The 12,091-nt window shown below is 57.0% G+C and overlaps 1 protein-coding gene across 3 annotated transcripts in view; it reads right to left on the bottom strand.

The window, feature by feature from the left end:
• Positions 1 to 287: 287 nt before the first annotated feature.
• EXTL1 (exostosin like glycosyltransferase 1) overlaps positions 288 to 12,091 on the bottom strand; it is a 15,826-nt gene continuing 4,022 nt past the window's right edge. The window contains exons 2-11 of one of the 3 annotated variants that reach the window (XM_002913296.4): positions 8,545 to 8,635; positions 8,165 to 8,272; positions 6,987 to 7,106; positions 6,275 to 6,407; positions 5,962 to 6,068; positions 5,083 to 5,172; positions 4,232 to 4,318; positions 3,667 to 3,827; positions 2,238 to 2,409; positions 288 to 2,074 (exon numbers count right to left, since the gene is read on the bottom strand). In XM_002913296.4, the coding sequence (XP_002913342.1) occupies positions 1,904 to 2,074; positions 2,238 to 2,409; positions 3,667 to 3,827; positions 4,232 to 4,318; positions 5,083 to 5,172; positions 5,962 to 6,068; positions 6,275 to 6,407; positions 6,987 to 7,106; positions 8,165 to 8,272; positions 8,545 to 8,635 (1,240 nt within the window). In that variant the 3' untranslated portion in view covers positions 288 to 1,903. Of the gene's footprint in view, positions 2,144 to 2,237; positions 2,410 to 3,666; positions 3,828 to 4,231; positions 4,319 to 5,082; positions 5,173 to 5,961; positions 6,069 to 6,274; positions 6,408 to 6,986; positions 7,107 to 8,164; positions 8,273 to 8,544; positions 8,636 to 12,091 lie in introns of all 3 variants that reach the window. The other 2 variants (XM_019802872.2, XM_019802877.2) reach the window with 2 other exon arrangements.

The raw sequence follows: 12,091 nt of genomic DNA, 5'->3' as shown, positions 1-12,091 counted from the left end.
AGCAAAGCTCAGAGAGGTTGGGTCTCTGAAGTCACACAGCCACCGAAGCAGGTCGGGGTTTCTGCCTCAGTCACCCAGGCCTCCATCTACAGCAGGAGCAGAAAACCTGGGCTGCATGTTGGTACAGTGTGAGCCCTTGGGCCTGGCAGTGCCTTCCATGGGTAAGGCCATGCCAGGGCAGTTAAATGTCTGGGTGCCGAAGCTGTGAGTGGGAAGGGGAAGAGTGCCTCCTTCTCTTGGCTGGGCCTGGCACTCAGAGCCCTCCCCACCCTGGGAAGGCTGCCTGGGCCACAGCTGTGTGCTTCCTCACCCACCTTCAACTGTTCTTGACCCTGGGCCAGAATGCCTTCCGTCCTCTTTAACGCCCAGGTCCCCCTTCGCCTCAATAATCTAGCAGCCCCATGCCTCCCAAGGGAGGGCCCTCTCTGCACCCCAGTTGTGACTGGTTCCAGGGAGGACCTGAGTCATCCAGGGGCCAGAGGTCAAGCTGGAGGGTGGGGGTGGGCGGCCTTGGAGAAGCCCTGGGGGACAGCATGTTCTGGCCGGCCAGGGTGAGCTAGTCACGAGAGTTTCCAAAGCCACGAGGCCATCAAAGCAGGAAAACACCTGACACCCTGGACCTGGGCTGGACCCATCACCCCCACCTCTCTAGGGTCACCCCATTCCTCCCCAAGCCCTGAGTTCCCCCTCCCCCACGCAGCTGCTGTAGGGGTATTTATAGCCCGAGCATGAGGGGGCAAGGACACGCGATTTATTTCGGAAGTGATAATTCCAGTTCCAGGTGGATGAACCCTGGAGAACCCAGCAGCCTTTCCCCCACTCCACTGTCATGGCCAGGGGCTCCAGACAACCCCATTTCCCACCCAGCCCACCTAGAAATAGCTTCTTAGTCCTGAGTATGTGGGCTAAAGGAGTGGGGCTGTTCTTTCAAGTTCCTCCCCCCAGTTTTTAGACCTCAGGCTGCACCCTGCCAACACTCCACATCCCCTTGCCCGGTCCCCCCCCTCCCCACACACCGACCGAAGGGGCATTTAGAACTCAGGTCACTTTACGGGAAGAGGGAGTGTGGTGCAGCGCTGACATCTAGTGGTCGCGGCCTGTAGTACAGAGCCCTGGGCTGGGCTGGGCTGGCACGGACCCCTTGCTATCCTCTTTCTCCCCCGGCCCCACGGCTCGCGCGCCAGGTAGGGAAGGAAGTCCCGAAGCTGGTTTCTCCGTGCCTCTTTGTGCGAAGATCGGGCCTGGCAACCCAGGCATCTGCAGGTAGCTGCCTTACTGGCGGACTAGAAACTCTGGAGGGTGAGGGAGGACGGAGTTTTGTCTCACTTGGCACACTGTCCACACTCCCGACTATGGCACAGGGCCGGGCACGCAGTTGATGTCTTCTGTTCGTCAAATACTTGTGAAGCACCTGCTGGGCCAGAGAGAAGAGGACGTGGCTCTGCCCTCCCGGGGCTTCCAGGCTGGCCCTGGGGCCTGACTGTGTACCTTGCAAAGCAACAGGACAGTGTGGGAAAGACGTGGCTGTGAAAGCGCAGAGGATCTGGGTCAGGGATGGGGGTCAGGCAAGTCCGTGGGGGAGGCGGAGATCTGAAAGACAAGTAGAAGTCAGCTCCCGCAGAGAAGCTGAGAAAGGAATTCCAGGCAAAGGATCAGCGACGGGTGAGGGCACAGTCGCAGAGTAAGCGCCGGGCACCTGCGACCTGCCACTAGCGGCTGGACCCGAGGGTGGGGCGAGGCCCCGCGCCTCGGGGCACTGGGCTGATTGGCTAATAGGGATCTGATGTGTTGGCTAACTGGCAGCCTTGATTGGGTCTCCAGGTGTCCTAAGGGAGGGGGCTGAGCCCTCCCACCCCCTCCCTTGAAGTGCCCCCAGGAGCAGGGCGGGGGCTCTGCTGGTCTCCTAGGGCTTCTCCAGGCTGCGGTACTTCTTGCGTAGCACAGACACCGGGTCCTTGAAGAGTACTGGGTCCAGACGGAGGCGAGAAGAAACCAGGGGCATGGAGCCAAACTCCGCCGCCATCTGATTGATGCAGTCCTGGGCCGGTGGCTGCGACTCCGGGCCCCCAGGAGTCTAAGGGGGAGGAGAAACGCGTTGGAGGGCTTCTCTGTCCTTCTGAACCCACCCCCATGCCCCTGAACCCTGCAGCAAAAAAGGATTGGGGTTAGACAGTGAGAGGGAATCCCTTCCCCAGCCAGCGCCCTCCCCCAGCCGACCTGGCCCCCTGGATCCTCACCAGGGGAGGTCTGGCCTCCAGATGCTGCCTCCCATAAGGCACCTTGATCGGGGGCAGCTTGGTGACAGCTGCTACTAGGAAGTTCATCAGGATGTCCGCACAGGTGGGAGCTTCATCTGCCAGGGTTCTCAGAGCCTCGGGCAGGGAGTGGGTGAGAAGGGTGTGGTAATACCTGGGCAAGGGGGGATGAGAGGGAAAGGCTGCAGCCAAATTCACCCGCCACCCCTTCCTGCCAGGCCCCGTTCTCCTCCCTCCTGACCTCGCTCTCCCTTTGACCTCAAACCCCACACCACTTTCGAAACCCCTGCTCCCCTCTCAGCCCTGGCCGCCTCAGAGAGCTTACACCAGAAATACAAACCTCTCTATTGTTCTGTGCTCGGTGGTTCATCTCCAGCAAATGGTGTCCTCCCTGCCCCCTCCCTTACAGCTCCACGGGGCCCCCACTCCTGGGCTCTGAGGTCTGAACTCAGCCAGAATGAGCCGGGGGATCAGCTGGTTCCAAGGCCATTAAACATGGCAGCCCCAAAGACCTGCCTCAGGAAGGCTGGGGATTAACCAGATGCTGCTGCTCCGGATGAGCCTTGCTTCACGCCGCCGCCCTCCTATAGAACCACCTAGGCCCACCCTGCAGACCTTAGGGGTATTCACTCTGCCGAGAATCGCCTGCAGAGCTCCTGGGTAAGTGTACTAGAGGTTCCAGATTACAAATACTTGGTTTAAACACATCTAAGGAACCCCTCTAAAGGAGACTTCCAGAATTCAGTCCTTACCCCAAAGACAGGTGCTTCAATCAACTTCTGGAAGGCCTGGGGGCAGTCCCCAGACCATCGCACACACACATAAAACTTTAGGGCCATTCTCTCGTCACCACCAACACCAAACCCAAATCCCTAGCCTCTACCTAACTCTGCTTAAAATAACACTAGCTACCGTTTGTTGACCGTCTGTGTGCCAAGGCCTTCATATGGTTTTCTCATCTGATTATCACATCAGCCCTGTGAGGTGAAAACATTTTCCCGATAAGGAAACTGAGCCTCACAAGAAGTGAGGAGATCTGCCCATCACACAACTGGGATGTGGCAGATCTGGGCCTTGAACCTGGATCTCTGGGTTCTAGGTTGACTGCTGTGTTCACTCCCACGCCACCCTGCTCATGGTTCAAGAAGGGGGTCTTTGGGGGCGCCTGGGTGGCACAGTCGTTAAGCATCTGCCTTTGGCTCAGGGCGTGATCCTGGTGTTATGGGATCGAGCCCCACATCAGGCTCCTCCGCTATGAGCCTGCTTCTTCCTCTCCCACTCTCCCTGCTTGTGTTCCCCTCTCTCTCTGGCTGTCTCTATCTCTGTCAAATAAATAAATAAAATCTTTAAAAAAAAAAAAAGAAGGGGGTCTTTGGCCCTCTGCTCCCAGTGCCAGGCCGGCCATCTGTACCTGTGGTAGAAGGCAGCTGATGTGAGAACCATGGAGAACTCGTTGGCCCTCTCCGCAGTGTAGCCCCAGCCACCCCGGGCCTCATCCCAGAAGTGGCTCCATGTCAGGAAGCCCACCATCCGCTCAGGGAAGCTCTGCCACACCACAAAAGCAAAGTCCACCTGGGGAGATATTTAAGTGAGGTATAAGGAGGGACTTCCCGACCAGCGCGGGAACACCCACAGATAATGGAGGCAAGGCCAGCCTAGCCGAGGGGACTCAGCAGAGAGGAGATGGGAGCATGAAAGTTTCCAGGAGTGCTGGGGTGGGGGTGGGGTTCCCAACAGGGAGCTAGAAACAGTGCTTTTTCAGCTGGGAGCTGGAAACTGTTTTCAAGAGTCTGCCAGAAGCTTCTAGATGGCTAAGGAGGAGGCTGATCGGCTTGCAGGGGTGGTTTCAAAAGCAGGAGCGTGCACCTCTGCTCTGGTCATCTGCTCCTCCCTGCTCTGGGAATCTGGGGGCTGCCCACGGCCCCTCTGGCCCTGTCCCCCCTACACCCTGGGCTCCTCTTGGGCCCCGTCCTCACCTCACTTGTGGTAAGACTGCTGTGCGCGTCGAGGCTGAGGATGGCATCAGTGCTGATGGCTGTGTGCGGCAGGAAGCGGTCGCTGGCCTGTGGTGGGAGGGAGGCGAGGCCAACTCAGCCATGGGAACCCTCCCCAGGCTCCCACAGGGACTGTCTAAATAGCCCTGACAGAGCAGTGACAACAGCCGGGCTGCCCGGCCCTGGGGCCCAGCGCTCACTGCAGCTCTCTGCACCTCCCTTTGGTAAGATGGGCAGATGGTACCTCGAGGCCCTTCTAGTTTCGACGCCTCGGGATTCCTCCTGTCGCATGACATGCTCACCTCGACCCTGGGAGGGGCTATCAGACATCCCCCCTTCGAAAGCAACAGGTCCAGAGAGATGAAGGGACTTGCCCAGAACCACACAGCACGCGGGTGGCCCCCACCCTGGGTTCTCAGAAGCCACCCTCCTCCGGCTCAACCTGCTGCCGTCTGTCCTCATTTCCTCAAGACCCCACGTTTCTCCTCTAGCTCATCCAAGGCAGCCAACATACTCCCTCTGCCTTCCCTCATCACGTGAGACCCCAGTTCTCTGGAAGCACAACCCACAAGGGTCAGGGATGGACAAGCATCGTCTCCATCGGGCCCGCGGCTGAGACCCACGTCAGACAGCCCGCCACCCGCACCGCGCAAGCGAAGCCCGCCTGAGGAGATCTTCAAGTGAGGTGGGAGGAGGGCCCTCCCGACCCGCTTCAGGCCTGCCTGGAGTCCAGGTCTGGCTCAGGCCCGGCAGGAGCACCCTGCGTGCGCCCTCCCGGTTCCCAGCATGCGGGGGCTGGAGCCCTGCCTGCCGTGCCCCCACCCGCTCCTCACCTTCCTCTGCCCGGCCAGGACCGTCAAGGGCACTGCTGTCTTGGGCCACCTGAGTGGGGGTGGCTTCTCACTGCTCCAGAGAACCAAGATCTAGGAGGAAGAGGGGTTGTTCCCGCAGTCTGGGAGAGCAGCTCTATTTGTGGGTTTGGGCGAGTTTAGTTGGAGCCAAGGTCCTTTCTGCACTGCCCTGTTTTTGCCCCTGGGCTTCAGGAAGGCAGGAGTTCTGGTGACGCGAGGTAGCTACGGATAGCATTAGAGCTGGAGAGAGTTGTGGTGGCCCCTAGCCTGGGCCCCGGCCCCTCACCCCGTCCCCATCTTCTCTCAAAGGCTTTCATTCTCTTCTGCTCCTTTATCATTCATTGCCCAGCTCAAATGTGCCATCTGTGGAGCTGCTTTTTCTGTCCCCGGCTGAGCTGAGGGCTTCCCTTCCCTGTGAGCCCCCTCAAGAGTCTCTGTGGCTTCTCTGGAAGTGAGGTTTGACCAACGCGTGCCAGGAAATGCTAACCAAATCTGAATCCGGGGCAGGATCCTTTCCTGCCTTTTCTCTGCTTCCTCGGCATCAAGCCACAGCCTGGCACTGAGAAAATGACCGATGGGTGAGCACACTAGTGAACGCATGTCTGTTTACCTCTCCAGACGCCCCAAAGGGTACCTGCTTTTTACATGATTTCATCAGTTTTCATGGGGGGGGGCAGGGAGGAAAGGAACAAGAACATTGGGACTTAAAGAGGAGGGCAGTGATGGCCCTTGAAAACCCCTCCCATGCCTCCCCCCCCAAAATGTGTGGTTACACTTGGGGTCTAGATGTCTTCAAGGGTCCTTCCCTTTCCCTTGCCCCCACCCTGGATCCCAGGACCCCAGCTGGCAAGGGGGACAGACCTGGGCACAGTGCTGGGAGCCTGCCACCGCCTGGATGAGATTCAGCGGGGGCTGGCCTGGGTCCCCCACCCAGATCAGGGCGCTGAACCTGCCTGTAGGCCGAGAGCCTGGGGGAATAAGACAGAGGCTGTTAGGGTGGGAGAGGACTGGACCCCCTGAAGAGTGACCTGAGTGGGGGGGTGGGGGACTCCAGGAGCCAGGAGAAATGTTGGAGAATCAGGGAAGGGCCTGGCAGGGCTCTATGGTTGAGGCTGGGACAGACTTGAGAAGAATTGGTGAGGGGACTTCAAGTTGCCCCATCCGCAGGGCATACCCCGTTGTAGGTGGTAGAAGGGGAAGTCCAAGGGGCTTGTGGAAAACGTGGGCAGGGCCAGGAGGGCGCCTGGGGGGCTGTTCCACAAGAGTGATGGGTGAGCGGATGCTCCAAAGATCCGGTCCTGAATTATCTGTGAAATGAGAGAGGACTGTGCTGAGGGAGTGGTCGGTGTGGTCCTGGGCAGGGTCTGGGGAAGCGCAGACCCGGCGTAGCCCCCTCCCACCCCCTTCAAGCTCCTGGGAGGGCTGCAGCTGCATCGCTGTCCGAAGGGTTCAGAGAAGTCCAGAGTAGGGGGCACTCAGTGATGGTGCCCAGAGGTGGCTGATGATGATGAGCTGGCTGCCTCCTTTTCCTTCCCCACTCATGGCAGACTGGCTAACAACAGCGACATTCTTCCCGGACCCAGAATCCCCTTTAACACAGCACTCCAGGCAGCAACTGCCCATCACCTGGGCTGACATGTTGGCACATGCTTCGAAATCTATTGGCCAGAGCCATCCCTCTACAGATGGGGGAAACTGAGGTCAAGACTGGGGAAGGAACTTGTCCAAGAGCTCAGAGCCAAGTCTCAGATGCATCCCAGAAGCCTCTTCAAGGGAGAAGTCCAAACAGGCGGCAGAAGAGGTATCCAGAGAGAGGGGTGTGGAGAGGGAACAGGGATGAGGCAGGAGCCAAGCACCATGGCCCCCATCATGGAAGCCCCCCTCACCTCCAGAGTGGTATGGATGACCTTCTCCACGGAGGAGAAGTAGGCATCCCATAGAAACTGGGTCTGCTGACGCAGGGCAAGGACCCGCGTGGGGGGCATCTCCTGGAGGGCAGTGAGGACCTGAGGCACAGAGGGAGGAAAGGAAAGCATGGCGCCTTGTCAGGCTCTGACTGACTCTGAGATGGGGCCACCCAGGCTGGAGGTCTGGGAACCAGAAGCCTTCTCCCCAAGGTTTTCCAAGTGAGCTAGCAGCAGCCACCTTTGGCCAAGTCCCAGGTAACAGTCAAGAGTTCAAGGGTCACACAGAGTTGGGCCTAAATGCCACTTAGTAACTGTATGACTGTGGACAAACGGCTCAACCTCTCTGAGTCTGTGTCCTCATCTGTAAAGTGGGGATAATAATAGTACCTGCCTCATAGCGTAGCTGTGGGGATTAAATTAGATAATACAGGGGCGCCTGGGTGGCTCAGTCAGTTAAATGGTTAAGCGTCTGCCTTCCGCTCAGGTCATGATCCCAGGGTCCTGGAATTGAGCCCCGCCTCAGGCTCCCTGCTCCCGCTGGGAGTCTGCTTCTCCCCCTCCCCCTGCTCATGGACACATGCGCTCTCTCTCAAATAAATGAAAGAAATCCTAAAAATAAATAAATAAATAAATAAATAATAAACATTAAGTGCTTAGCATATGGCAGAGACTCAGTGACTGGTAGCTATTATTATTAACTACTCTACCAGTCTCGCTTCTCGGGGGACTCAAGGCTTATGCAGATTTTTAATAACCAGGCAAAATTAGTTTCATCAGCTGGAAAAATCACTATGCACTTTGCTTTCCCACCCCAGCCTCCATGGAGGCACTCAGATTTTGGATTTTTTGTGGCTTTCCCTTAAATTGGTCGAATCACGTGTTGGAGTCATGGGAGAGTAGCTGGTCTAACTTATCCCATTGTACAGATGGGAAGACTGAGGCTGGAAAGGCTCAGGACTCGCTCTCAGAAACTTCAGGAGTCTCTGCCTCTCTCTGATCCTATGGGAGCCCCAGAGGCTTGGGGCTTGGAGCAAAATCATGAATACACACATACAGGTCATAGGGATGAGGACTGAGATCAGCCTGGGGGCTGAGATCCCGGGCTCCTCCCGTGTCCTGGGTCCAGTCCCCACCCTGCAGGCAGGGACCTGAGCTACCTGAAACAGGAGCCTCTCGTCAGCTACGATGGCCGCCTTGGTCCAATCGATGACCTCGGAGAAGGGCAGCTCCCACCGAGGGCTGAGAAGCACAGGGATGCAGCCAGCCTGGGGGAAAGCAGAGGCACTGGGGAGCCCACTCTCACCCTACACACACTCCCCCTCCCCCAGTTCCAAATTAGCAGCTGCTTGGGTTGGGGGCAAGGGGTAAAGAGGAGAGAAAGGCGGTTTTTTGGGGCAGTGGGTTTTGCTCTACAGAGGTGTGGTGAGCGCGGGTGCCCACAGCTCACTGTCCCTTCCCATCGGCCTAGGGCCGGAGAGCCTGCCAGCTCAGGAGTGTCGGGGGACAGGGCCAGGGGATGCCTAGCTTGGCGCTGTACCTGCAGGGCTTGGAGGAAGTGCAAGGCATCAGGACCGTGGCCGGGGATGAGGCAGAAGGTGGCATTGGGTAGCGTTGCCCCCGGGTGGGTCCTAAGGAGGTACAGGAGGGGGTCCCGCACATATGAGGCCTGAGACAGCTGCCCCTCATCCCACTTGGCTCCCTTGATGACCCCCCAACCCCCCACACCAACACTCCCAACTTCACAATGTGCAAACCCACCATCTGTGCTTCATATGTTAACAAACACTCACGCACACACACAGCCACACATGGAACACTGACACAAACACAAGCTTCACACCCGCCCCTCACCCATGGTGGGCTGGGAGGCAGGAGCCCTGGGTTCTAGTTCTGCCTCTGCCCTTGGTGGGCTCAGGCATGTCCCCCTTCTCTTCTCTGGACCTGGGTTTCCTCATTTGCAAAACGGGAGGTGGCGGGACCAGCTGTTTTCAAGGCCTGGTCTGAGGCACAGGTTTGCCCCCCCACTGCTCTGCCACACGCAGATTCTCGGGCAGCCCTCACCTGAGTGGCCTCCCTGCCCTGCCTTCCCCTCATCCCGAGTGCCCAGGCCCATGAAAGGTTCCTCTGTCAGGAGGTGGGCTGGGCCCCCAGCCTGGAACCGCACAGGAAGCTGCTGCCCAGAGGCCCTCACAGCCAGAGGACAGGCCTCCTCTGTTCCTCCCACTTCTCCCCCCAACCCCAGGGCCACACTCTGTGTGTGTTTGTGGGGGGAGGGGCTTGAGTCACAGCAGCCTCTGAGCCACCTCCCTGGGACTGCCCACTCAGGGAAGCAGTGCCCATGACCTAGCTACTGGGAGGTGCGGGGAGGGTGTGGAGGGGGCAGGACTCTTGGGCTCACAGGCCTGCTCAGAGTGGGACTGAGGAATAGGGCCCAGAGGTCCCACGACCCTCCTCAGCTACAGCCTGTCTGGTCTGAGTCTGAACCATTGAACAGATGGGGAGACTGAGTCTCAGAGAGACTAAAGGACTAGCTTAGGGTCTCAGAAAGGTTAAGGCAGAGCTGGAATGAGAACCAAATAGGCTTACTCCTAACCCCTGGGTTACTTGAACTACCCCAGAGCTGCGGCTTAGGGGTCTCACAGGGGTTCTGCCTGCTGCCTTGTCTCTACTGCTCAGGTGGCCACCAGGCTTCTCCTGGAAGAAGCCACGCGTTAAACAACGGGACATTCTCTAATTCATTGGTGGCACAGCGCCAGCCAGCTCCAGCCCTCCTCCCCTTCCCCTCCCCCCCAACAAAGCCCTAAGGGACTGAGAAGCCCTAAGTTCAAGGCTTCCGAGAACCCAGAGACAAAGAGCTTTCTGACTAAACTGTACTCGTCAATCCTCACTGACCTCCACTGTTCCTCCTCCGTGTCTCTCTAGCGTCCCTCAGCCTGGAACACCCCTCTCTGCCTTATAGTCCAAGGAATTCCTCCTACTTGATCTTTTTTTAAATATATTTTTTTGTTTTAAGATTCTATTTACTTATTTGAGAGAGAGAGCGAGAGCAGAAGCAGGGGGAGCAGCAAAGGCAGAAGCAGACTGACAGGGAACCCAATGTGGGACCTGGGATCATGACCCTGAGCCGAAGGCAGACGCTTAACCGACTGAGCCACCCAGGTGCCCCTCCTCCTACTCGATCTTAAGGTCTAAGCTCAAACCTCACCTCCTCTGGGAAGCCCTCCTTGGTCTTTCCAGAGATGGCTCCCCGCTCTCTGCTCCCACAGTAAGGAGCCACGCTGACCTTCACTGAGCACTATTCTGAGTGCTTTACATGCAGTCACTCACTTCATTCTCACAGCCCTCCCTCAGAGAAGGGAGGTCTGTGTGGTTAGTCCCCCGCTTTCCGGATGAGGGAACGGAGGCCTAGAGAGGCCCGCAGCTCTGAGGGAGAGAAGCCAGCAAGCCAGGCAGCTTGCACAGCATCTCTCTGCTTCACACTGTGGCTCCTACCCAGGCGCTTGCCTGCCTCTCCCACAAGACCAAGCAACTTGAGGGCTGGGGCCCTTCCTTCCTCATCTTAGCGTCCCCAGAGCCGAGTCGAGCCCCTGGCCGAGACTGGGCATGTAATGGGTGCTCAGGGAATGGCTGCTCAGGGTGTGATAAAGGACGGACCCAGGGCCAGTGGGCCAAATGTCTGAAAGGTCAGTTTTGGCACAAATTCTAGTAATGGGTCTGGCTGACAGTAGCCAGGGGGTGGCCTTGGGAGATGGTGAGATCCCCATTGGTAGAGGTATGTAAGCAGAGCTGGATGAGCCCCTGCCTTTGTGCGTGCGTGTGTGCGTGTGTGTGTGTGTGTGTGTGTGTGTGTGTTACGGAGGGGACATCATGGCGACTGCCAGTGAAGTCTGAGGGGTCTGTGACCATATAGGCTGTTTGCCACAGTGCCCAGGGATGGAGTCAATGTGGCTCCACGGGGCTGGACATAGGCAAGGCCACATGTGACTTCTGTGTGACCTTGGCACTTGGGCCTTTGGGGCCTCTCTGCCATAAATAAATAAATATATATATAATATATATTTATATAACCTTTGATAAAGCATGGGTATAAAAACAAAAACACTGGGGTGCCTGACTGCCTTAGTGGTGGAGCGTGCAACTCCTGGTCACGGGGTTGTACACATTTTAAGATTACTTAAAAATAAATGAAAACATTAATATTATATATTAGGGGCGCCTGGGTGGCTCAGTCAGTAAAGCGTCTGCCTTCGGCCCAGGTCATGATCTCAGGGTCCTGCAATCGAGCCCCAAGTCCTGCTCAGCAGGGAGTCTGCTTCTCCCTCTCCCTCTGGCCCCCCCCGCCCCCACTCGTGCTCTCTCTCAAATGAAATCTTTAAAAACATATTTATTAAAACATTTTCTTCTACTTAAAAGTACAGTTTTTTCTTCTGATTTTCAAAGAAATGAAAACGTTTTCCTGGGCCCCTGAAAGTACCATGGGACCTAGGCACGGCGCCTCCTATATCATTTTAAAACATGCATTGAATTTATGTAAAAAAAAAACAAAAACAGAAAGCTAAGAGGGGGAGAGCATACATATGCGTCGTTTGTGCACACACAGAGTACCTCAGAACAGACACGAGAGAAACTAGAAACGGTGTTTGGCTCCAGGAAGGAAACCTGGGTGGCCAGAGACGGGGGCGGGAGGGAGTTTGACTATATACCCTTTTGTGCCTTTGGAATTTGGTACCCTGTGAATGAATTCCCTATTCATAAAAATAAATAAATAACAATTTAAATGGGTGGAGGCTTCTTCCAAAGCAACAGGAGACTGTTCACCGAGGGTGGAAAAATATAGGCTCTGGAGCCAGAAGTGCAGGGTTGAAGCCCAGCTCCGCGGTCGCCCCATCACCAACTTGAGGGAGGCCATGGCGAATCAAGGAGCTTGTCACCAAAGGGCCTTGGCTGTCTCCCTCCACCTCTCTGAGCCTCAGTTTCCTGTTCCCTGAAATGGGAGTATCAACGCCTCCCTCGAAGGGTACTTGAGGGTGCCTGACTTGTGCGAAGGGGCTGGTACAGCACCTGGCCCAGAGCGAGACACCCCC

This window comes from Ailuropoda melanoleuca, chromosome 2 (assembly GCF_002007445.2).
Source record: "Ailuropoda melanoleuca isolate Jingjing chromosome 2, ASM200744v2, whole genome shotgun sequence".
In the NCBI taxonomy this organism is placed as follows: Eukaryota; Metazoa; Chordata; class Mammalia; order Carnivora; family Ursidae; genus Ailuropoda; species Ailuropoda melanoleuca.
This window is presented reverse-complemented; position numbering and strand designations above follow the sequence as displayed.